The sequence below is a fragment of the Tamandua tetradactyla genome, chromosome 8, assembly GCF_023851605.1.
Source record: "Tamandua tetradactyla isolate mTamTet1 chromosome 8, mTamTet1.pri, whole genome shotgun sequence".
Lineage (NCBI taxonomy): Eukaryota > Metazoa > Chordata > Mammalia > Pilosa > Myrmecophagidae > Tamandua > Tamandua tetradactyla.
Window position 1 is genome coordinate 123,393,347 of NC_135334.1, and position 25,543 is coordinate 123,418,889.

Here is a 25,543-nt window from a genome sequence, read left to right on the forward strand (position 1 = left end):
TCTCTTGCTTGTTTCCCTGGGTCACTGCCTCTGCTCTGGACAGTCACCCAGCTTAGAACTAAGCGGAGTCAGAGAGAGGAATGGAGTCCACCAATGCTTTCTGCCTTGTGTTACCTTGATGGAGTCCAGAGTTGTGTAATGGGACTATTTCCTGGAGCTCAGTGCCAGTGTTTACAACCACATCTTAGCAACACTACTTGATCCTACAGCTCTGGTCCACTCCCCCAGTCCAAGCAAGCAAGTCCCCGGACCAGACGGAAGCTACCACATAGTCTCCTGGTTGCGATTAACAAGCAAGCAGCAAACAGCTGGTTGTGCCAATTTAAATAAATATTGTGAATTCTGTCCTCCTACCCTCCCAGGGCAAGCCATCTTTAATATAAAATGAAACCTGTCCCAAATGGAAAGAAAAACTGGATTTTTCATAGCCTCCATGTGACTACATAGCAGGATGAAATGGCCTCAGTGAGGGGTAGGGATGGGAGAGGAAGGGTCCAAAGATGAGGGATCTGATCCTGCCTGTGCATGAGGGTGGGGCCATAACGTCGTGCATCTGTGAAATGACTCAGACCACTCTCCCTGGCTTACGTAGTTCATGTTATTTCTGATCCTCAGAGGACCCATTTTCAGATGAGGAAATTCAGAGGTGGGGCTAGTTATATTCTTATTACCAGTGGAGTCAAACCCTAACCCAGCTGCAGAGCCCATCTTGTCAACTACACAGTTCGCAGTTTCTCTCTCCCTTGCCTGCCTTAGATGAAGCTAAGAGCCTTTGAGCCTCGGGTCCTTCCAGCTGGGAACAGAAGAGGCCCTGACCCACAGGATACAGCACATGATAGCCAGCTGCAGTGCTGCAGGCACAAAAACAATAAACCATGACTTGACATGTAAAGCCTGGGAATTCGTCAGAAAACTGGGCTTGTATCCCTTCAGCAGTGAGCAAGATGAGAAAAAGGGTCAGATGGAGGGGGGTGCTCCTAAGCCCCTTCTGCACAGTTCCCATCCAGCTCTGAATGCCCACACCCCACTCAGCTCCAGCCAGATGGGCAGTTTTCCATCTCCATTTTTATTGAAATACAAAAAGTGCAAATGGTGAAATACATGATTGGTACCAAGGATATCATTAAGTGTGAATGTGAACACTTGATCCACAGTACAAGTGCCCCCAGGTACTGACTGATGGGGCAGGGGACAGGGTAAGGACCAAAGACCGAAAAGGCTCCCCAGTAAATGGGGCTGTGAAATACTTGGTATGCAGAGAGAGCAGAAAGCAGAGAGGTCCAGATACAGAGTGGAAACAGACTGACAGAACCAGCAGCAGCTCTCAGGCTCTGCAGTCTGGACAGGCCAGGGCCCTGGGCAAGAGCTCAGAGAGGTCTTGCAGATAGGCCAGGTGCTCAGTGGGGACTCTCATGTATGGGCTCCAGAGCTGTCCTGGCCAAGGCTGTGGGGGCAGGGCCACTGTGCAGGTACTTCCCTACTGCTGGACAACCAGGTTGGAATTAAGGGTGAAAGGGGGGGGGGTCCCCGAAGTTCACCAGGGAGGAATGTGATCCTAAGGGGCAGAGCTGGAATGAGGGCTATCAATCATGATTGGGGTTCAGGTTTTCTGAAAAACTACAGAGCCCTGGGGTCCCATGCTCTGGGGGTTGCTCGAGCTCACCTGGTGGGGCCTGCTCTGTTAGCCTCTCCTTTGGCACTCTGGGCCTCCACCCAGTCCTGCCAGGATGCCCCTGCTGAATGGAGCCACCACAGCTCCCGAGTCACCTCTGGCCAGGGCAGGAACCAGCCTGACTCCACTGACAGGTCATCCGGAGCCTGGAGATTATCAGTCCAGGTGGGAGGGGTGTGAGACTGCTTGTCACTGATCAGACCAGAAGCTTGGTGACTCTCGAGCGGGGGTGGGATATGTCTACTTATTTAGAATGGATGTTGGGACTGGCTGAGGCTCCCTCTAGGTCCTGTCACCTAAGCTGCCAGTCCTGGGAGAACCAGGGGATTAGGAAAGGAAAGAGGCAGAACTAGGTAGGAGAAACCAGCCTTGTCATAACTCGTTGTGGAAATGCTGATGGCTGAACTGCCAGAACGGGAGGACGTGAGCAGGCTGCCTGCATCCAGGCCTTGATGCTGGGAGATTCCTAATGGACAGGACCCAGCCGAGGAGCTCAGCCTTTCGTTCTTTGGCAATCAGGAAGGACAGGACCAGCCCCAACTACCAACCCAGTCGGCAGTGATTTTGTCATTTACATTTGCTGGGGAATACAGGCAGGAGAAAGCAGGAGAGGAGATGCTGGGCTCAGCCCTCCAGCTGGAAAAGCCAAGCCCAGCTATGGAGAGCCCAGCAACAGCCAGGGCTCCAAAGAGGCAGTGAGAAGTCTAAGGCAAAGAAAAATGTCTCTGGTAACAGCGAGGCAACCAGCCGTGGGGTGGGCTGGACAGAGAGGGGAGGAGGAGCTGCCAGGTTGGCTGGCACCAGGTTGTACCTCCTGGGGGCTTCATGGCCCCTTCCTGGGCAGGAGCCCCAGGCTCCCGTAAAGCTGATGCCAGGAGGAAGAGTCCAATCTGCAAGTGTCAGAAAAGAGGCTGGGGGAGCAGGAGCTGGGCTCAGAGTCCCTTGGGGCCAGGGCTAGGGAACAGCTCCCCCTGATGATCCAGCAGAAACTTGGTGAAGGTATTGATGGGGTTAATGGCCTTGAGGGTGATGGCAGCATCCTTGGCCCACAGCAGGTTAGGGCCAAAGACCACAGCCAGGTTCGTGTTTGTCATCTTATTCTGGTCACAGTGGGCGGAAATCTGTGGAAGGAATCGGGGCTGTAATGGAAGCCAAGGACCCTGCCTCCCACTCTGGCAACCAGAAGCAGCAGTCCTTCCCCACCCTCCGTGCCCTCAGGCAAGCAGGAGAGACCGAGGCTGAGGTTTCACCTGGACCAGGAAGGCCATCAGGAAACGCAGCACCTGGTAGTTCTCCTCGGGCAGTGTCTGCAGGACCTGCAGCGTCGCCTCCACTCTCTGGCTTTCCTCAATGTCTGTGAAGAATGGGTGCAGGTTACAGGGTCAGTGTGGACAGCAACCCCGTGGCTGGTGGGGAGGCCCCAGCCAGACCGTCCTTGGAAATGCGCTCCGCCCACAGCTCTGAAGGGGAGAGCAGATGAATGGGCAGCCAAGCACGCCTACTCCCAGCAGAAGAGGAGCGGGGCTGGGGAGGGGAGAGAGGGCCACTCACTGAGGAAGCCAACAACGTGGGGGTAGAGATTGAAGGTGAGCAGGGGCTCAGGAAGCTCCCGCAGGAAAGTCTTGAGGATGACTGCAGGCAGGTGCAACTCATTGTACTGGTCAAAGTCCACAGGCAGCCCTGGTGGGTGGGGATGGAGGGTGGAGAGGAGGGAGCTCCGCTCAGCCTCTGGAGGGCAAGCAGGACCCCTGCCCCACTGTACCCCAGCCACTACACCAGCCCCTCCTGCGGAGGGTGTGGCTCAGGCCATCTGGGTGGACTAGGGGCCCCGTCAGCATATACTACATATCCCCCCTCCAAATGAGCCTGGATCCAGGGGCAAGAGGCCGGGGGCAGCTAGGTGGGAGTGCGAGCAGGTCGTGATTCCACACACCCCAGAAACCTTTTAGGAAGACTCTGTTTAGGGGGCAACAGAAGGCAGAGAAGCCTGCCAACAGCCACGCCTGCATGTGCTGCCTCCCTCCCCCCACCAAGATCTGAACCAGCCCCGTGGGCTCGGGCACATCTCCGGGACCACTCACCCATGTTGTACTTCTGCTGCACTTCCCGTACAACCTGGGTGTTGGCTGATCTCCGGAATATCCCCTCCGTGGTGAGAGCTGGGAAACCATGGGGGCTGGTGAGACTCAGAACTCCGGGGCAAGGGGCAGACCCCTTCCTGCACATTCTCTTTCTTGGAGTGCCAGTTGTGGTCTGTGGGGGTGCTAGTGCATGTGAGACCCTTCTCAGCCCTGCCCGGCAGCTTCCCGAGTGGAGCAGGGAGACCCAGCTGAGGAGAAGGCTGGGGTTAGGGCTGAAGGAGAGGCAAAGGAGGAGCCTGGAGGGGAGCTGGTCCTGGGATCGGCATGGCCGGGGGGCCCGGCACTCACCGTGGGCCTGTAAGTAGGCAATGGTCTCCCGCAGCACGATGGGAACGGGCTCCTGCTCGGCACTCTTCTCCTGGAGGCTGTGGGAACAGGGGCAGTGGGTGGTCTGCCCTGCTGGCCAGGCCCTAGCCTGCCCCCCTTCCACACACTCACTGCTGCAGGGAGACCCCAAACTGCTGGTTGGGCAGAGGGGGCCGTGGCGGTGCGGGCTTCGGGGCGGTGGCCGGGCTCTTCTGCGTGGACCTGAGGAAGTCGTCGTACCTGCGGGAGGGGCGGCAGTGAATCACGGGCTAGCCCACCTGGGCGGGCGTTCAGCTCCCTTAACCACCGGCCTGACAGGAGGAAACCGAGACTTGAAAGCACTTCAGTCACATAGCTTTTAAGGGACAGAAATGGGATTTGAACTTGCTCTCTGACCCAATATGCTTTATCTTTTTTTTAACATTTTTTATTGTGAAATACATATACAGAAGAGTAAAGTTTGAAAGAAGAGTTTAACAAGTGGTTATAGAGCAAAGTATAATATGGGTTACAGTTCCACAATTATCTCTCAGATTCAGTCGTCACACTCCTTGGTTCAATCCTAACTTCTCTGCCCCCCCCCGCCCCAACTTGCCCTTGGGTCTCTGGTCACTGCCCTGGCGTCCTCCCTGCGGCTGGCGGACCCCGGAGGGCACGCCGCCGCATGGCCACACCTGAGCACTTGGCGGGGGATCCCGAGCTGCTCCAGCTTCACGTGCTCACTCAGCTCGCTCAGGTAATTCACGTAGAAGATCTTCCGCCCAAACTTGAAGCTGCCGGTGGAAGAAAGGGCCTGGGTTGGAGCAAGGGCAGCTCTCTGCAGGCTCCACTGTCCCCGCAGCGCACACACAGACCAGACGCCGGCCCCACGCCATCTGCCCCCACACCGCCCGGCCTCCTCGAGTCTCGGCGTCCGAGGTGGCGGGGAAGTGGCAGGGGGTCGTCCGTGCTGGGCCCAGCCCCTCCCGTACCCTCCGCCCAGCCCCCAGCCCTACCTGATGAGGGGCTTGAAGAGGATGAGCAGGGTCTTGATGAACATGGTGGGGTGCACGATGAACAGGGCCTTGATGTTCTTCTTGTACCTGCACAGACAGCGGGGGCATCAGGGGGGCGTGCAGGAGGTGCACAGCTGAGCTCTTGCCGCACTCTGGTGATGGGGCTGTTCCAGGCAAGCCTGCAAGGTAGGTACCGTGGCCGCCTCACTGTGCAGAGTAGGGCACGGAGGCTTAGAGAGGCTAAGTAACATCAAAGGTAACACAGCAACCAAGTCGAGAAACTGGGATCGAAGCTCAGGTCTTTCTGATTCCAGACCCTTTGTGTTTACCCAGGTGGGGGCACCTGCCTCCCCCTGGCATGGGACAAGCTCCTGGCCAAGCGGAGGGCAGCCCAGAGCCCCCATGCCCAGGTCCTACAGCCCGCCCCCGGGTTCTAACCCACTTGCGGTCAAACTCCCGGTAGGCATCCCGGAGCCAGCTGAGGGAGGGCTTGTTGTCGCTGGTCAGCCCGTGGTGCAGGTAGAGCAGCGTGTAGTCACTCTCCACGTACTGGTCCAGCGTGTGCTTCAGGTAGCTGCCGGGAGAACAGTCCCGCTCAGGCCTGCCCGGGCCGCCGCCCAGGGCCTCCTGCACCGCTCTCCGCCTGGCTCCACTGCCCGCAGATGAGGAGGGGACACGGGCAGCGGCAGGGGAGTGACACTGATAGTAACAGCTCTCAATCCTGAACATGGCCTAGAAGCCAGGAGACCGGAAATCTAACCTGAGACCACCATTTCCCTCACCGGTGGCCCTGAGGAGTCAGTAATACTTGTGATAGTCACCGTTCATTAATATTAAGCTTTTTGTGAACGCCAAACATTTCACATACATTATCTTATTCTCTCCTCCTAACAGTCGAGGCTGATATTGTCCTGGTTTTACAAACGAGGGCAATGAGACTCAGCGAGGGCCTGTGCTTATCCAAGGTCCCGCCGCGTGTGCTGGGATCTGGAGGTGAGCCAACTCCACGGCCCGCGTCCTGGGGTCCCCACGCAGGCTGTGGGCCCACGTTCACGGAGGGGAACGGCCGGGGAACCCTCTCCTGCCCCAGTCCCAGGGCTTCAAGTGGACCAAGGAGCCACACCTCCTCACGTTCCCCGAGCTCACTACACACACACACACACACACACACACATAGGTGGAATGGACAAGAATTCAAGAGAGGAAGGGGGGTCCACCGTGACGCCTTCACCCTGGTAATGACTTGTCACCCTGCTCCAGGCTGGGGTGCTGGGGCGGAAAGAATGCCTTGACTTCCATGGGGAGGGTGGAGAGAAGGAGCAGGGTAAGCGCCCAAACATTTGGGTAAATGCTGGGATACGGCTCCACCTCGCAGAGGGCGACCTAAGTAGCGGGCTGTGGGTGCTGGCAGGGCCGGCAGGTGCCAGCGGGAGAGGATGCCCGGCCGTGGCCTCAAGCAGGACAACTGTTCACTCCATCCCGCGCGTGCCTTCAGCACTGCGGTTTGTGCAGAGTTGCCCCATACACAGACTGCGTTCTGCAACCACAAACACAGAAGAGGCTACAGTGAAAACAGACACTCATCCCCCAATGGATGCTGCGACCTTTTGGACAGCTATTTAGTGATGTTTGTCAGAAGCTGTGAAGTGCTTCATGCCCTTCAATCCTATAAAAATATAGGAATTTATCCTAAGGAAACAATCAGAGGAGACTAGAAACTTTTTTTTTTACTTTTAATTTTTATTAAATTAATTTGTATATACAATTTACACAAAGAATATTACTGCAGTTCCAGCTCCAAAGCTCCCTTCCCTCAGCAACTGCTTTCAACTCCCTTAACTGTAGAAACATTTTTGTAGGTTGTTCACTGCAACCTTTTTTATGATGGCAAAACAAAAAAATCGAGCAACAAGCTAAATGTGCAACAACAGAGAATTGGTTAAATAAGTCCCAGGACATCTATAAATGGCATATCACACAGGATGTTTCTGCAGACAAAACTAACCTATAAAGACAGATGTCAGGATGGTGGAGTAACTGGAGGGATGTTTGAAAATTCATCTAGTTAAATACTTTTAATTTGTTCGGTTTTCTCTATGTGTACAACACATTACAAAACACTTTTAAAGGATGTTTTAAAATATTTAATGCTCAGGAGATACCAATATATTAAGAGTGGTTTTCTCCCTGGATCCTGAGTTATTGGACTTTACCTTTATAAATATCTAATTTTTGTCTTTATAGCTGCCTGCGTTTTTCTAAATTTTCAAAACATACACTACTTTGAAAATGCACACCGTGGCATTTCATGTACAAGCACTTACCTAGTCGCCACAACAACCATATGAGCTGGGCACACGTCCTATCTCTGTGGGGCTCTTACGCGACCTGCCCCAAACCTAGTGAGGGGTTTCTGCCTCAGGCCCCTGGGCTCGGAGGGACAGCGGGGCAGCGGGTGCAAGACAACCTGACCGAGTCCTGGACAGCAGGGCTGACAGCATGACTGGCGGAGGTGACAGGGCGGTGGGGGACAGATGGGTGCCAGCGGGCATCCTGGAGCCCAGGGAGGCCTGGGTGGGCACGGCCGCCACCCTCAGCAAGTGCCCTGGAAGCTGCCGCTCTCCCCCCTGCATGCTCGCGTAAGAGCCCCACACCCCTCATCTGGGTGCCACACGCGGTGGCACAGGCAGAGGGGAGGCCGTGACTTGGCCACACCCGCCTGCGTCCCTGGCCCAATGGAAGAGGGGCGGGAGGACAGTGCAGGGAGCTGGAGGGAGAGAGCCGGCAGACGGGCTGCGGGGCCCGCTGAGCCCTGGCCCCACACCAGCCCCCGCACAACCACCCCGGGTCTCAGAGCGCCTGTGTGGCACTGCAGGCTGGTTTTCCATTTGGGGGAGTGCTTAGAACCTCCCTGTGGTCAGGCGAGAAGGGCGAGATGCTAGCCCCACGCACCCTGAGGAGTGACTGAAGGAAGTCGGTGCCTGGCCCACAGGGGTGCGGCCCGGGAGCTTGGGGCCGGGGCGGGCCCAGTGCCTGGCTCAGCGCAGGCTCAGCAATGCGTGCAGGAGGGTGCTCAGAGGATCGGCTCTGGCAAACTTCTGCATTAAATCACCCTGTGGACCTGCCATTAAGAGGGCGAGGGCTTTAGAGCCACCAGAACGATTAAGTGTAACTGGCTCACAGAGCCTAGATACAGCGCTCAACGACACCAATCTAGCTGAGCACAAAATATTTATTTATTCATACAAATGGACAGTAACAATGAGGGCCAAAGCACCGTTTAACTATAATAATCAGCCCTTACATTTGGATAGGATTTTATTCTCCAAAACACTTAGGCATGCAGTATCTCACTCCTGCATGGAAGGAGGGCCCTATTATTATTCCCTTTTTTTAAAGCTACTGAAAAAGAGGCTGGAAGAGATGGAGCTCCTTGCCAAGGCAGAGACCAGGTCTGGCTCCTAGACCAGTGTTCGCAACTAAGCATAAAACAGCTCCCTCGCGAGGAGGGGGTGGCTCACGGGAAGGGGCCTGGGACCCCCAGGCAGAGGCCAAACAGCACCAGGCCCAATCAGAGGCCTGGACAGAGGCGCCTCCCCCAGCCCCGCCTGTACTCACCCCAGGAGTTTGCTGTGGTCCAGCTGGTGGCTGGGGGGCATTCGACAGGCACTGAACACGATGATCTTCCGGCCGAACTTGTCATCGCCTAGGCAGGGAGAAAGGCGGGGCACAGCGGGTCAGGGAAGACCCAGAGACCCGCCCCACCCAGTGCGAGGGCTGGGCCCACACAGCGCTGAGCAGCCTCCTGTGCGCACGCGGGCTTGTCACTAAGGAACGGGGGCCGGGGACTCCCAGGGTGGAGCACGGAAAACAACAGTTTTTAAAAGTTCCACTCACAGAATGATAGAGGGAGGAGGGCTGGGGGCACAGATCAAACCAGAAAGAAAGAAAGATAGACGATAAAGGTTGAGAATGCGTAGATAGTATAATGCCTAGAGTGTATAATGACAGTGACTAAATGTACAAATTTAAAAAATGTTTTTGCATGAGGAAGAACAAAGGAATGTCATTACTGCAGGGTGCTGGAAATAGATGGTAATTAATATTTTAAAATTTCAACTTATGTGTGAGACTAAAGCAAAAAATGTTTATTTGGTACAAAATTTATATTTTGACTAGTACATTTCCTAATATAACTTATGTAGACAGCTTAATTGAACACCATAAGTACATGGAACCTTGAGTAGGACATGAGATTTTGTTGGTTTGTCCACAGTGATGCCCCATAAATCCCAGAATGATTTGATCAGTGAATAAAAAAGTATTTGCAAAGTCCCCTTTGGGGAATGGTGAGAATGGGGGAAAATTCAGCTTCCCCAAGTTGAATTCTTGATATTCTCACAAGCAGCATGGACAACCAAAGCTATAGGCTGAGCCCCTAATCTTGGGGTTTGTTCATATGAAACTTAACCCCACAAAGGATAGGTCAAGCCTCCTTAAAATTAGGCCTAAGACTCACCCCCAAGAGGACCTCTTTTGTTGCTCAGATGTGGCCTCTCTCTCCAGCCAACACAACAAGTAAACTCACTGCCCTCCCCGTCTACGTGGGACATGACTCCCAGGGGTGTGGACCTCCCAGGCAACGTGGGACAGAGATCCTAGAATGAGCTGAGACTCAGCATCAAGGGATTGAGAAAACCTCCTCGACCAAAAGGGGGAAGAGTGAAATGAGACAAAATAAGTGTCAATGGCTGAGAGATTCCAAACAGAGTCGAGAGGTTATGCTGGAGGTTATTCTTACGCATTATGTAGATATCACCTTGTTATTCAAGATGTAATGGAGAGGCTGGAGGGAACTGCCTGAAAATGTGGAGTTGTGTTCCAGTAGCCATGTTTCTTGATGATGATTGTATAATGATATAGCTTTCACCATATGACTGTGATTGTGAAAACCTTGTGTCTGATGCTCCTTTTATCTACCTTATCAACAGATGAGCAGAACATATGGAATAAAAATAAATAATAGGGGGAACAAATGTTAAAATAAATTTAGTTTGAAATGCTAGCGATCAATGAAAGGGAGGGGTAAGGGGTATGGTATGTATAATTTTTTTTTTCTGTTTTCATTTTATCTCTTTTTCTGAATAGATGCAAATGTTCCAAGAAATGATCATGATGATGAATATGCAACTACATGATGATATTGTGAATTACCGATTATATATGTAGAACGGAATGATCAAAATAGGAATGTTTGCGTTTATTTGGTGTTTTTTTTTTGTATTTAAAAATATATACAAAATTAAAAAAAAAGATTAAAACAAACAAAAATAAATAAATAAATAAAAGTCCCACTCACAGAACATACAGAATAAAAATAAATAATGGGGGGAACAAATGTTAAAATAAATTTAGTTTGAAATGCTAGTGATCAATGAAAGGGAGGGGTAAGGGGTATGGTATGTATAATCTTTTTTTTTTCTGTTTTCGTTTTATTTCTTTTTCTGTTGTCTTTTTATTTCTTTTTCTGAATTGATGCAAATGTTCTAAGAAATGATGAATATGCAACTATGTGATGATATTGTGAATTACTGATTACATATATAGAACAGAATGATCATATGTTATGTTTGTGTTTCTTTCTTGTCATATATTTTTTTAATTTTAAAATTAATTAAAAAAATTTTTTTAAATAATAATAAATAAATAAAGTCCCACTCACCAGGACAAATGAATGGGGTCCCCCTGTCATCCCAGAAGGCCACACGGAGCCGGCACCCACCCTGCAGAGCAGCATGTTTGGAGCACCTCCTGAAGCTACCTTCTCAGCGAGTCCGAGGCCAGAGAAAATCAGTCCGACTGTTTAGCAGTCACGTCACACTTTTCACCACCAGCAGTGCTTCCTCGTTTTATTATTAGAATTACTGAAGACGTGGCTCTGACTGACGTCATCCCCCTCCACACTTCCCTGCCTCTTGCCCTGCAGAACTACACCACCTACCTGTCCCCAACTCTGCTGCCCAGAATCCTCCTTTCCTTCTGCAACCCACCCCAGGTGTACCCTGGGACCCCAGGACCGCAAACCTTTCTTGGAATGGTTCACGTGGCTCCCCAGGCTCACCCTGGGCCTGCCACCAACAGAGAAGCACACGAAGCCCCTGCTGGTTCCAGGCTGGGTGAGCCACTGCTTCACACACCAGGCCTTTCTTGCAGTGATTCTGCATCCCTGCCAGGCTAACGCCTATGAACCCTTCAGACTCAACTCAGAAGCCTGTGCCCTTCTCCCCGGACAGCTCAGCCACCTATTTTCATGGCTCTCAGCATAAACTGCCACCCATGTCTTCATGACACTTTGAGTCCCCTGTGCAATGAACTGTTCACGAGCCTGCCTCCTCTACTGGCCTGTAAGCAGGGGCTGTGTCTCCATCTGCCTTCGAATCCCTAGTGCCTGGTCCGGTGCCCAGCACGTGGCAGGTTTTCGATAACGCTGGCACCTATCATGGGGCTTCAGGTCAGCATTCCATGTTTGCACAGCTCTGTTCCTTAGTTTGTACAGAATGAGGCCTGGGTTAGAGGTTTGACTGTTTTAGACCGTGAGTTTCCCAAAACTTGGGGCTTTCCAGACTTACAGGCAGAGAGCCCTCCTGAGCCTGAGGGAAGGAAGGTACAAGCCCACCCCATAGCAGGTCTCTCTGGGGGGCCGGTGCCCCCAGCCTAGACTCTGATGCACTAGGTCCCACCAGCCGCTGGGGACAACGTGGGGGCTGCATGCTGCTCTCACGCGCTCTTTACTGGCCCCGTGAGAGGTGAGGACAAAGGGCCAAACTGGCAGGCCCGCTCTCGAACAATCTGGAGCTTCAGGAATCCTGGGACCCCCACCTTGGGCCTGTGAAGGGGGAGGTGTTGTCCTCCTACTTTCCCAGCAGAGGAAATGCCCGGATGTGAGGACACGAAGAGGGGCAGGAGGGCTCCCAAAGGAGTCTTCCCTGCCTACCAACAACGAGGGAGTCATTTCTCAGCCCTTGTTGCCAACAGGTCTGACAACTTAGGGCAAAACTCTGTGCACTCACAGGGCTCAAGAGTTTAAAGACCTAGAAACTGGCTAAGCAGTAGGGGATGAGGGGTCGGGGGCCTGTGGTTCTGTCTCTCAGCTGGCACCTTGTCAACATAACTTGTAAATGGGAAACTTTGGGTCATCAACCAGAGCTCCACCGAAGGGCTTCGTGATATTACATGAAAAATAACACACCCACAGGCATGTTCGTCCTAAGAGAAGAGGTCCATACCTTTTCCACCCTCAAAGGGGACTGTGAGCAGCTCTAAAAGCATGTCACTGGACTGGCTGAAGGAGGGAAGGTATGTTTTTCCTCACAGACTCCCCAGTGCTGACCACAGACTTGTCCCCAGAACAGATGTCCTCCAGGGCGTGCTGAGTGCAGCCGGGATGGGGGTGGGCTGGGGTTGGCGTGGGGATCAGTGGGGGACTGGATGGCAAGACTCTCAGAGGGGTGAGGGATGAGGCTAGGGCAGCGCCAGTCACACCCCTACCCTCCTACTCCTGGGACCAGAGTCCCACAGCCCAAGCCCTTGGTAGCCCGGCGGTCACAAGAAAGCAGGGTGGCTGCTGCTAAAAGAAGAACATGTGGAAAGGCCCAGAACTCCGCCTCCTGATCATCGAAGAGAGCAGATCTCTGCCCTGGAGACTTGAGGGAGAGGAGCTGCTGGCAGCTCTGGTGTCTCCAGGGCACTGGGGGAGAGCATTCACCCAGGAGGGAGGCATGGCGCTTGCGGAAGGCACCAGGGAAAAGCAAGCCACCTGAGAACACAGGCCTGGCATTCCCCAGATACCAACCAGGAACTTTTCCAGGCGGCCACGGGCACTCTGGGAACAGCCAGACCAGCCGCTCTGGCCCCCACCCCCAGGACCTACAGAGCAGGCCATGGGAATGGCAGGTGGGGGCCGGGCAGAGCCTGTGGTGTGCTGGGGCAGGTGAGCCAGGGCCACACTGTCAGGAACTTGCAGGCCAGGTGGCCTTCATATAGGGAGCTTGAAATCGGCCAAGGTAGAGACTGGCAAGTGCTACAAATAATCACCCTTTTCCCCTCACTTCCCAGAGAGCCAGTTGTTGCACATTTGCCAGCCCTGGAAAGAGCCTGCCTGGACCAAGCGTACGGCACAACAGCCACTGCTGGAAGGAGAACGGAGGCTGCAGAGGGGTCCGGACAAGACCTGTCTTCCCCCCTCCCTCGTGGCTCATTCTCTGCTTTCTCGTGCCAGAAACTGGCTTCCTAGGGTAGACCCCCAGCCTTCTCAGATGATCTCACCCTGGTGGTCCCGACCCAGACTCCTTGCACATCTCAGCATGGCATGCACAGGGGACACCACATGCGGGGGCTCCTGAGCCAGACCCAGGCCAAGCTTCAGCACCCGGCCAGGCTGGAATGGGGTGGGGCAGTGACAAGGCCCCACTGCAGCTCCGTTCCCTTTGGGCTCTGGGTGGTTTCCCTTGCAGCCCCCACCCTGTCACACCTCCCACGATTTCTCTGCTACTTCCAGCTCCCAGGCACCATGAGCTCCCAACTCCCAGGAGTGGGGCTGCAATTAGGCTGGCCCCACTTGGCTTCCACCAAGAGCCCTTCCCGATCAACAGCCCAGAATCCAGAGGCCAAGTGCAGAGCCAGGATGACACATACCTGGCCGGGACCCCACAGGCTCATCACACCCTGGGGAAACAGAATCATGTTGCAGCTCTGTTTGCAGGGGGCAGAGGGGACATCCAGAGAAGCGGAGGCCCAGCCTCCCCCAGCCCCACCTGTGACTTGCCCTCACAGCCAGGATGAAGCCAGGGAGAAGACCTCTGCATCAGACATCTCCTGGGACCCAACCCAACCCAAATGTGGGAGAGGAGACTGAGACAAGAATGTGGACCTTTTCCTGGGAGGACCCTGTGCGCACATTAGACCAGGCCAGGAAAGAACTGTCAGCCTGGCTCCTGGAAGGGAGACAGAGGCCAGAGCCAAGGCCCTAGCCAGAACAGGGCAGGCACTGGGAGCACAGAGGCCACAGAAACACATTAGACCTTCGGGGCAGTCCTCTCAGCAGCCCCATGTCTCGGACCCAGCCTCTGGGAGAATGGAACTTCCTATGCCTTTCCTCTGGCCCCTTCCAGGGCCCTCACACAGAAACTCCCCTGGGCTCTCGGGGCCAAGCTCCTCCTGCCTCCCCTGCCCAGCCCAACGCCTCGGAGAGGGCCGTGCTGTGACCCTTGCTCACCAGCAAGGACAGACAACCGTGAGGGGAAAGACAACGGATCCCACGATTCTAATCCCTCTTCCAGCACTAGGACCCCAGGGGCAGGAACCGGGTGAAGAGCAGCCTCTCAACTCCCTGCTCCCGGCTTACTCCAGGTCCTGCCTTGGCAACAAGAGATGGGAGCTCGCTGAGGCCGAGGTCCAGGGCCCCCCATTCCCAGCAGGCAGCACGTTCGTCCCAAACTTGACACCCTAATGCGCCACGTGACCCCTCAGCTCAGAAAGGAGCCTCTGCCCAGCCCAGACTCCCGTGGAGGGGGTGTCCCGGTAACTGACGGGGGCACGGGCGGAGCTGGCCACAAGGCGAAGGAAAGGGAGCTGCAGAGGGGATAGCAGGGCTCCTTACTGTGGCCCCACTGGGCTCTGCCCCTGGCAAGGCCCTGATGTCCACTCACTGCCGCAGTCCCCCAGGGAGCCCAGGGAGAAGGGAAGTCAAGTGTCTTGGCCCGAGTCACTCGGCTGCTACGAAACAGCAGAACTGCAGACCAAACCCAGGCCTTCCAGACTTCAAGGCCATGGGCCACATGCCTCCCACATCCATGCCCCAGTGAGACAACCGGGTCACAGATCAGGATGAAGTTACAAGAGATCATATCTAGCAACAATCAGATTCAAGTCTGATTTTAAAGGAGCCCTGGGGTCAGGGGTCAGAGCCCAGGACAGGTCCTTTCCCCCCAGAGCCAGGAGTGCAGCCCGGGGGTGCAGGTGCAGCAGTGGGGTACTCACCTGCCACCTCCACTATCTGGTGCCGGGCAATGTCGTAGTAAGGGTCGTTCCACTTCAGGTGTGTGACAGGCTCTGGGGAGCTGCTTTTGGAGTCATCTGAGGAGCACGGCAAAGCGAGGAGACGATCTGAGGAGCTGGTGCACCCCAGTAGGGCTCGTGCACTCCCTACCTGGTCTCATCTGCTGGCCCACCCGACCCCCGCAGGGCCACCTTTCAGCAGCAGCCTGAGATCTGCTGATGCCCACCTGACTTGGGGAAGTCGGGCAGCTCGTCTGAGGGCCAGTTCTTCTCGTCAATGGAGGCCAGCTTGAGCTGGTTCAGAGCCTGGCTGGTGTTATCTAAGGCCAGGTCGTCCTGCAGCTCAGAGAGCGGGTCCATGGCCAAGCCTGTCCCCGCAACCTAACCTCGCCAACCTGAAAAGAAAACTGGGAAAGGGAAGGGGTTGACAGCTCAGCGACACCTTCTTTTTGCCTTGTCTGACTTCCACAGCCAGCCTCCCCTGACCTTGTTCCTCAACCCTTCTCGCTCCTGCCGGGAGTACCACGGAGCTCTGGGTTCTCCTGGCTCCACAGTCCAGGTGTGTTGCCAGAAAAAGCAGCTGGGGCAGTGGCTGGCACAGCTCAGGTCCTCCAGCTGGAGAGGGAAGAGCCGTGCCAGGCCCCACGCTGTCCAGGGCCCAGCTGGCTCAGCCATGCAGCCCAGCTGCAGATGGGGGAGACTCACCGCTCTGCTCAGGGGTCCCGGAGCACAGAAGCTTCCCAGGCCCCAGCAGGTTCAGGTGCAGAGGTGTTGCTAGAATCTAAGGTGCACAGGGATGCTCCACATCCCATGCCTGACACCAGTCAGCCCCGGCACCCCCACCACTGTCACAAGGAAGAGGCCATGGGGTCCCAGACAAAAGGGGCTGAGGGGGCCCAACACGGTGCAGGGGACAGAGTCTGCCTGCCAGCACAGAGCAGACAATCTGCGGGTGCTCAGGGGCCCCCGGGCCCACTCCAAACTGTGCTGGCCTCAGGGTGGGAGAGCGCCACAGACTGCCCTGAGGACAGAAGGCACAGATGGGGAGAGGGGGGAGCTCGGGGCATCCAGGGGGCTGAGATAAGGGAGGGGAAGACCAGTATGGCAATTACAGCATCAGGGAGGGGGAAGGGCTGCATTTGCAATTGGGCAACCCCAAGCCTGGGATCTGGTCTTGGCCAGAGGAGGTGGCTGCCTGCAGCCGGGCAGGGGCAGCACCTCTGTCCTGGGCCCTAATGAGAAGCAGACCCCTCTCCCACCGCCAGCTCTGCAAATGAGTGGGAGATGGGAGTTTCAATTCAACCCTCTCAGTCCAACCCCAGAAGAGGCTGCTCTACGCCCAGTTGCATTCCTAGAGCCTAAAAGCGACATATATGGTCTGGGAGTCGGCAGTGCAGATGAGAACAGCCAGAGTGCAGAGGGGGGCGGGGGGGGGGGGAGAACTGCACAGCCGGCAACACCTCTGGGCTCTGCCACAACGTGACAGCCTCCTGCAGGCTCGCTGGAGCCAAGGTCTCTGGATGGCAAGCCTCTCCCTGTGCCTAGCAACAGCCACCCTGTTACCAGGGCAACGACACCCAACTGAGTGGTAAAAGCTTTTTCGAGCTTGCAAGCCAAAGCCAAGAGGCCAGACCGCCAGAGAAAACCCACTTCCTCCTCCTCTCCCCCCGCCTCACCTACTCTCCCTCTCCATGGCCCTTGCTTACCCCCAAATATAAGTCCTTTCCCAGGAACGCTGAGAAATATGCCCTCCTGTATTTGGGAGTGTGTTTCTCTTGGTGAGTACTATAGAGTCCCTCGCCCCTAAAGCCCGGCCCCACCCCACCCCACCCCACCCCACCCTGTCCCTCAGCACCCCCACGCAGGCCATGCTCAGCCTGTTCCCTCTACAGGCACCTCCCATCGAACAGAAGGTCGATGCCTGCTTCCAAAGGCACCCAGCTGGGTGGGCCGCAGGGACAGACTCCAATGCAAAACTACCCCCTCCAGGCCTGACCTGCTCCCATCCCTCCTGTGATCACTACCCGGGCCCCAAGAGCTCCTTCAGCCTTCCCCACCGCCGCCCCTCGGGCCTCTCTGTCCACAGTAGGAAAAGGCACAGGAGCATGGATATGGGGAAGTGGCAAATCATCCTGCTTAAGCCACTGCACCACAGAGATGCCGGCAGGTCCTTCTCTCTGGATCTCAGTTTCCTCATCCATAAAGTGAAGCCTTCTCCCAGAAATACAACGCACCAGCGCCCTAAAATGTCTGTGCTGAGGGGGACGCCAGGGTTAGGAGGAGCAGCTGGGAGATGACGGTGGGGGGGGGAGGGCAAGTACGCTGTCTACAAGGGAGCTGAACTCCAACTCCACCTCTGTTCTAGTAACTCCTCCTCTAGGCTGCCGGTTCATCCAGAACTGACCCCAGCCCCCACCCTAACAACCTCTTTTCCAACATAACTAATCAAGTTGTTTCCACTTCCCAGCCGGACTGGCCTCTCTCACTGCCCTCCAAATAGACGCTGTTGCCTTCTCTGAACCTGGAAGCTTAGTTCTCAAGCAGTGGGAGCATGAGGGAAGCTAGCGCAGGGAATTCTAACATACAGGGTGGAAATGAAGTACACAGCCTGCCTCAGACCCCAGCACTCGGGAGACCCGCCCAGTGAGTGCAGCACACTCCCTACTGGGATAAAATTTTCCCTTCTCTGCAGGTAAATCTTTACAAAAATCTTTGAGAATCACTTCAGACAGAGGTTTTGAAAAGTTCTGGACCTCTGAAAATCTAACGAAATTTGTGGTTTCCCTACGAAAAACACAGGCATGAAACTTTGCATGCAATTTTAAGGGGCTCACATACTCTCCGAGAATTCGTTTAAGAACCCCTGGCCTTATCAGAAGAAAGCCTGGAGGACAGGAGATGCTGAATGACAGAACGGGCTAGTTCACTCACTAAGTGGAGAAGGGACTCAGCATTGCTGAGGGCCTGAAAGACCCCTGCAACTGGACACATTTTACCTCTTTTAACTTACCAAAGGTGCAGTAGGTGATGAACTATTAAGCCCGTTTTACAGTTTGAGTTTAGTGAAGACCCCCACCCCCAGAAAATAATAATAATAATAAGCGTGCGGCTTGGCGTCCTACAGCCAGCAGCCAGGGTTTTAGTCTTTGTCTGGGGGGGTCGTCTCCCGGGGAAGGTCAGTCCCTCAACGAAGCGCTAAGACAGACTCTCAAGGTTCAGACGGAAAGCCCGGGGCACAAAAGGGCAAGCTGAAGCCCCTCCCCGAAGCTTCTCTCCGGCGAACAGGGACGGCGACCCGACCTCTCTAGCTTGGAGGGCGCCTCCTACGAGGAGGGCCGCCGCTCCAGGACAGCAAACCCGAGCCCGCCGCGATACACCCCGGCCTCTCGGGGGCAACCACCCGCCTACAGGGCTTCACGGCTGACAAAACCCGGGTCCGGGGTGACCGCCCCATTTCACAGCTGAGGAAAACGAGAATAGAGCGCGGCGGGGAGAAACTCTTCCCTCAAATGTCTTGCTCTCAGAGCTTCGCCACTGGGGACCAGGGAGACGTCCCCCTCCCAGCGGCGTATCCGAGGACAGCGGTCCGGCCTGGACTCTGCCCTGCGGACGGCCAAAGGAAGGCAGCGAACGGGGCGAAGTCTCACCACGGCTCCCGGATCAGATCCCCGCCGCAGGAAGGCCAGGCCGCCAGTCCTGATCCCACACCTGAGACCCCTCCTCAGAACCGCTCGGGCCCTTCCTGCCAGAACCCCAAGCCTTCGGATGGCCCCTGACCAGCTGCTTTCCTCCCCTTCCCACCTCACCCCCACCAGGGCGACCCCCGCGCCTGAGGCTCACCGCGCTCGGGCACTGCTTCCTCTGCCACGCCTGTCAAAGCTCGACAAACTTCCGGCCTCACGGAGGAACCGGAACCGCGCTCTCGGCTCGCCTCACTCCCCAAACACTTCCGCCACACCTCCAGCCAACTTCCGGCCTGCTGCCAGGTTCAAACATGGCCATCTCAAGAGCCCCGCCTACTTCCTGCACGTGCCTTCCCACGTACCCGCCAGGCAGGCAGGCAGTGGCACAACGGTCCGACTCTTCCTGCCCAACTAAAGGAAGCTGGAAAAATGAGTTCCTCTTCCTCGGGTACGCTAATCCCTGGTGGACCTCCGGAATCCTAGGTTGGTATTGTCCTCGGACAGAGGTTTCCTTCACGGATTCTCCCAAACTCTTGATCCTGTGCACCAATTAGGTCCGATCCTAGGATTCTTGCCTGGGAGGCACTTTGGCGGTAGATGTTTCCGGGAGGAGCTGAGAAGGCGACGCTCACTTCCGGCGGCGGGAGGTTGTCGACCCAGGATGGAGGAGGTGGAGAAGCTGCTCTTGGAGGGGAAGAGGCCGCGACTTGGTGAGCGCCCTGCCTATCAGCGGCCCTCGGGCCTGGCCTGGTCTGGGCCTGGCGTACTCTGGTCAGCTCTCTCCCATCCTCCTGAACCCGGGATCCTCCTCCAGCGTCTCACAGTCACCGGGGAACTCTCAAGAGCCCCTGAGCCCCACGGCCCCCTCAGCAACCCCCTCCCTAGAGCCTCCCAGATCGGCCAGGCCACGGAGGTCTGGCCGGGCCTGCGGCTTCCGTCGCATCTTTCCCTGCCCCACGCCCTTTGGGGCTGCTCCCTCACTGTCGGCTTCCCATCTCCCTGCAGCTCCCGAGCCGCGCCTGGGTCCGGATTCACGATGGAGCCCTCCGGGAGAAGGCTGCGCTCAGGGTCTCTGGGACTTCCCGCTAGGGCCGGTCGGAGTCGTTTTCGCGCTAAAGAACCTCCCCCGGGGCTTGGCCCTTGGCCCATCACTCGCCGTGGAGCAGCGCTTGGGGATCTGGTGTGTCGGGGAGCCCCTGCAGCCGGGACTGCTCTGGGGGCCTCTGGAAGAGGACTCTTTTTCAGAGGACAAGGGATCGAAATCCCGACAAGAAGAGGTATTGAGGAATAGGACTTCTCGCCTAATTGAGAATTTGGGGAGGTTCAGATATTTCCAGATAGCCAGCCCTCCCGTTTGTTGGAGGAGGCAAGAGAGAGAAGGTGGTTTTATTCCTTCTCTCCAGGAACGTTTTCCTCCCCAACTTACAGTGGCGAAGGAATGGTGCAAAATGTTGTTAAAGACTATTAGTATAGCGTTAGCATTGACGAAGGTCTATAGCAAAGGTGTTTGTGACAAAAAGGGATGAGATCAAATCCCACCCTTGTCGCCGTAGCTCGTTAAACAGCATGCCTCATTTAACTCATCTGTAAAGTAAAGGGACATAATAGCTGTCTCAAGATTATCTAGAGGTCTGGATGAAATAATGCAGGTAGAGGATTTTGTGGCATAATAAATACTAAAAAGTATATTTAAAGAAATGAAAAGCTGATGTTACTCTTGTTACTCCTTCTGTTTAGTACTCACTGAAGGCAGTAGTGTGTTCAGTGTGGTAATCCTCCACACCCTCGGGAGGGAGGTAAAGGGGCAGTCTTTCTGGTCTTTGTTGAATGGGGTCAGACAATTCCTGTAGAGGTAGAACCATAGGCTGCTCACCTTCCCGGGATTCATCCTGGATCGTCTTTTTCCCCACCCTGGCCCTTCACACTTGTGAGAAAGACTTTTATGGGTTTCTTTCAGGACCTGTCTCTCAGCCCATGGCAAGACACTTGTGCCTGTGAGCAGAGTTCAGGCTGGCCCAGGTAAGTGAGGAGAGCATGTAGTGGGGATCGCTGCTTCTGCTTGGAGGCGTTCTCTTGTGACTTAGGATAGAACCTGAAACGGACCCCTTCCCCCTCAAACACACACAGTCAGTGTTACAAAGGCGTGGGACCCTTTAGGAGTCAAACTGCCTGCAAGCTGGGGCTTTCAGCGAGGGCCACTTGAAGAGGGTCTCCGAGCTTGCTCTGTTTTGCAGTTTGGTGCAGCGAGGCAGGCAGAAGGATGAGGGCAACGTGGCTCCAGTGTGGATCAGCAAGAGGCTCCACCTCCAAGTGTGCCAGGTCGTGCCGCCAGGGTGTGAGCTGCTGCTATGGCCCTGGCCTGGCCCTGAGAGCCCGAGTCCCACCCAGCCCAGGCTAGAGGACGAAGCAGTCCTGGCTGTGGTGACGGAAGTGGAGTCTGCCGGGGACCCAGAAGGTATGTGTCAAGGGCTGGCTCCCAAATCCTCGGCAAAACAACTGTTGAAAAGACAAAGCCAGGGCTTATGGCTTCACGCAGGGGGAATACTACAGAATCTTGTTAGTAGCTTTTCTGGTGGGGAAGGGCAAAGTTGGGGTATTTGTTGAAATTTTAAAGTCTGGTTTAGGGTAGTTCTTTCAGTTGAGTGTGGGGGTGACCACTTCGGATTGTGTGAGGATCGTGACAAAGCAGTTTAGGACTGATGGACACATTCTAGAATTTTTAGGCGAGAGGTTCAAAGAGTATAGACTGCCATCTGATGCTTTCCGTTGTAGAACTCAGGTCTTTTCTTTGATATAAACAATAAAGCTGTTTACAACTTTTATCTTCTTGAGCAAGAGTTTCCTGTAATAGTAAGGACGTGTTGATGAAGACAGAGTAAGCTGTGTAAAAAGTTTTTCTTGTGGGGCGGGCCGCGGTGGCTCAGCGGGCAAAGTGCTTGCCTGCCATGCCGGAGGACCTCGGTTCGATTCCCGGCCCCAGCCCATGTAAAAAAAAAACAAACAAACAAACAAAATACAATAAAACAAGAAAATGTTTAAAAGATGTTTCCCTTTCTTCCTCCCTTCCTTCCTTCCATCCTTCCTTCCTTCTCTCTGTCTTTCCTTCCCTTCCTCCCTCTCTCTTAAAAAAAAAAAAAAGTTTTTCTTGTATCCTTCTGTCTGGAGCAACCAAAGGGAAGGGATCTTGACTCATATCCTAAATGGGTATCTCCAGAGGGAGACAAAAGGGATCTCTGGGATGGCCTTTCAGGATTACCCAGATGGCTGCAGCAGTGTGGTTCCAGCAGTGCTTCCCTGAAGGTTCCTGAGACCTGTGGAGACCATAAGTGGAGCTTGTGGCTCCTATTCTAGGGAGAAGATGGGTTTCATTGCTCCCCGAGCTCAGGAAGACACATATTCTTGGTGACACCGCTGCCACCAAGTGCTGCCAACTCTGCTGACCCCATCCCTTGACTCTTGCCTTGCAGATCCTGTTCACCACACTTGCCCCAGCACCCAAGCAGACTGTACAGTGAGCCCTGGACTTAAGCCTCCAACCCAGGACAGCCTGTCCACGGATAGCCAGTCACTTGGCCCCTTGCTGCAGGTTGGCAGCGTGGACAGCGAGGACCCACCCCAGACAGAAACACCACCTGAATCGCAGGGCAGCCCGGCTCCCCAGCAAGGCCCAGAGAACAGTGAAGCCAGTTTCTCATCTTCTTCCAGGGCTACCGAGCTACATGTGCTCCAGGCCACGCAGCTCCATGGCCCCAGTGATCAGTGCCCACCCAGAGCAGAAACCTCAGAGCCTGGAGGTCAGCAGGCTGGAGAGCTGCAGCACCCTGGCTTCCCTGTACCTCCTCAGAGCCCTCCTGGAAGTCCCCCGAAGCTGGGGCGGCGGTACCAGTGTGGGGAGTGTGGCAAGGCATTCCTGCAGCTGTGCCACCTAAAGAAGCACTCGTTTGTGCACACGGACCACAAGCCCTTCCTCTGCACTGAGTGTGGCAAGAGCTATAGTTCAGAGGAGAGTTTCAAAGCTCACATGCTGGGCCACCGCGGGGTGCGCCCCTTCCCCTGCCCACAGTGCGACAAGGCCTACGGCACCCGGCGAGACCTCAGAGAGCACCAGGTGGTGCATTCAGGTGACCGGCCCTTCACTTGTGACCAGTGTGGCAAGGCCTTCGCCCGCCGGCCCTCCCTGCGCCTGCATCGCAAGACCCATCAGGTGGCAGCTGCCCCTGCCCCGTGCCCATGCCCCGTGTGCGGGCGGCCCCTGGCCAACCAGGGCTCCCTGCGGAACCACATGCGCCTCCACACAGGGGAAAAGCCCTTCCTGTGCCCACACTGTGGCCGGGCCTTCCGCCAGCGGGGCAACCTGCGCGGGCACTTGCGGCTCCACACCGGGGAGCGCCCGTACCGCTGCCCACACTGTGCGGACGCCTTCCCCCAGCTGCCTGAGCTGCGGCGCCATCTCATCTCTCACACCGGGGAGGCCCACTTGTGCCCCGTCTGTGGAAAGGCCCTCCGAGACCCACACACACTCCGCGCTCACGAGCGCCTGCACTCAGGGGAGAGGCCCTTCCCCTGCCCCCAGTGCGGCCGTGCTTACACCCTGGCCACCAAGCTGAGGCGCCACCTCAAATCCCACCTGGCAGACAAGCCCTACCGCTGCCCTATCTGCGGCATGGGCTATGCCCTCCCCCAGAGCCTCAGGCGGCACCAGCTCAGTCATCAGCCCGAAGGCCCTGCCAGGCCTCCCCAGGGGCTTCCTGCTGCCTCTGGGCCCACCGTGGTGCTGCTCCAGCCCGAGCCAGAGCTGCTGGCCATGTCCACTGAGCAGAAAGTCTCCCCGGCCCGGGATCTGATCGAGGTCACCCTTCCCGGGAGCCAGGAGAAGTGCTTTGTGGTGCCCGAGCAGCAAGGCCCTGCCCACAATCTCGTGCTTGTCCGAAAGGACCTGGGCGTCAGTGCCTGGGCGGAAGTGGTGGAGGTGGAGACGGGGAGCTGACCCCTCGCCTTCCTCACACAGCACTCTGCACACAAACCTCTGTTTTCTAGCTGCTTGGTGTCCAGACCTTTGGGGGCTGCCTGATGTGGACCCTCCCTGCTTATGGTCGAGGGCCACCAGGTTGTTTCCCAAGACTATAAGGTGAAATTTCTTCCAGATTAAAAATATTTTTTATTGACTTCCAGTAGCGCATGTTCTGCCTCCTTCCCTGGGACAACGCAGGGCACTTGTTCTTTGAATGCTGCCCAGGTGACCTCACTGACAGACATGTCAGGCGTTTGGTGCTGAGCGCTGGGTAACCCTACCCACGCACCTCCTGTAGAAACAAGCATTTCTTTTGAAAACGAGGTTGAATGGTTGTTGGGGGTTAAAAGGTTAGAGACTGACCTCAGCTCCCAGCCCCGAGACAAATGGAATGTCACGTGGCCCTCTACAATTCAGGTTTTACATTATTTGGGCAGCTTTTCTCACCACCAAAGAGCTGTGAAGTTGGTTACAGTTCTGGGCTGAAGGATGCCGGAATCCTGAGATCAGCTCTGCCCCCAGAGGCAGCCTCCTTCGGGAAGGGGGAGGAGCGCCACTGTATTCTGCCCCTACTGGAGCTGCTGGGGTGAGGTGGGTAAGGGCTTTTCCTTGCAGAACTTTCCACCTCCGGGGGGAAGGAATCGGCGAGAGTTCAGAGGGGAGCGCAGCTGGGTGCTGTGCGTTCCGTGGGATGGTGATGTCGTCTGGGAGGCAACTGTGCACCTGCCCCTCCATCAGCTTCCCTGGTCCTCACGGCAGCTACGTGGGGTAGATAGCGTTCCACAGAGGAGGGGATTGAGGAGCGAGGAGCCTTAAATATCCCACCCAAGGCTCAAAGGTAATAAGTGCAGAGCTAAGATTATCACTGGGGGCAGGCCCTTAACCCGTGCACCCCTCGTTTCAGCCGTGACGGGGAGGATGCAGGGGCATTAGGGCAGGTGGGCGTGAGGGGACACGTGTGAAAAAGCCTATGATAGAGCGTGCTGGGTCTGAGAAACACCTGCATGGCTGGAGCAGAGGGGCTGCAGGAAGAGGGAGGCAGGGGCCGGAGTGCACAGGGCGGGGGTCGAGGTTGGATTTGCTTCTCTGGACCTCAAGGAGCTCTTTGAAGGGTTTTGAGCAGGGAAAGGGCATGATCACATGTGAGTTTATAAAGGCTGCTGGAAGGCGGGTAGGTGAGCGAGGCGCGGTTGTGGGAAAGCCTCTTCGGAGCTGCTGAGGGAGTGCGGAGTAGGCCTTGCACAGCAGGGCAGCAGAGCGGTGGAGGGATGCATCCCAGCAGATATACAGATTCCTGCATGATGGCCAGCAGGGATGTGGCAATGATAAAGTTCCTCCTCTCACTTCTGGTGTAGAAAGATAGTGAACAAATACATATCAGATAATGCAGTGAAGTGTGAATGGTGAGTGATTTTACAGAGGGTGGTGAGGGAAACAGCATTCTCTCGGCAGAGACCCAAGTAATGGGAGGGAGCTGGATTCCTGGCAGAGGGAACAGTAGTACGAAGGCCTGTGTGTGCAAGCTACAGCAAGGAGCAGAGTGACAAGATCGAGCGTAGAAGGAGGGTAGGACAGAGGGGACCGTGTTGTCATGGTAGAACTTCGAATGGCTATGTTCCCTGAGGGGTGGAAGTGACAAGATTCAAAGACTGAGTGACAGCTGACCCCTGGCTTCTGCT

At 55.6% G+C, this 25,543-nt stretch overlaps 2 protein-coding genes across 6 annotated transcripts; one reads left to right on the forward strand and one right to left on the reverse strand.

Annotated features, from left to right (window-relative positions):
- Positions 1-1,047: 1,047 nt before the first annotated feature.
- Positions 1,048-19,142, reverse strand: ARHGAP1 (Rho GTPase activating protein 1). Of its 4 annotated transcripts, none has more exons than XM_077114580.1 (14): positions 19,011-19,142; positions 15,398-15,577; positions 15,153-15,248; positions 13,809-13,838; positions 8,733-8,820; positions 5,557-5,688; positions 5,115-5,201; positions 4,794-4,892; positions 4,252-4,359; positions 4,102-4,178; positions 3,754-3,831; positions 3,224-3,352; positions 2,923-3,026; positions 1,048-2,793 (listed from the first exon to the last, which is right to left on the reverse strand). In XM_077114580.1, the coding sequence occupies exons 2-14, from the start codon at positions 15,528-15,530 to the stop codon at positions 2,605-2,607; spliced, it is 1,350 nt and encodes a 449-aa protein (XP_076970695.1). In that variant the 5' UTR covers positions 15,531-15,577; positions 19,011-19,142; the 3' UTR covers positions 1,048-2,604. The 4 variants fall into 4 exon arrangements, with proteins under 4 accessions (XP_076970695.1, XP_076970697.1, XP_076970696.1 ...); XM_077114582.1 differs by lacking the exon at positions 19,011-19,142 and adding an exon at positions 18,818-19,004; XM_077114581.1 differs by lacking the exon at positions 19,011-19,142 and adding an exon at positions 15,876-16,511.
- On the forward strand, positions 19,140-24,024 carry ZNF408 (zinc finger protein 408). 2 transcript variants are annotated; one of them, XM_077114569.1, is made up of 6 exons: positions 19,140-19,336; positions 19,408-19,563; positions 19,859-20,130; positions 20,811-20,872; positions 21,088-21,308; positions 22,321-24,024. In XM_077114569.1, exons 1-6 carry the CDS (start codon positions 19,165-19,167, stop codon positions 23,838-23,840), a joined length of 2,403 nt encoding a protein of 800 aa, XP_076970684.1. In that variant the 5' UTR covers positions 19,140-19,164; the 3' UTR covers positions 23,841-24,024. The 2 variants fall into 2 exon arrangements, with proteins under 2 accessions (XP_076970684.1, XP_076970686.1); XM_077114571.1 differs by having other exon boundaries at positions 19,166-19,301.
- Positions 24,025-25,543: the final 1,519 nt, after the last annotated feature.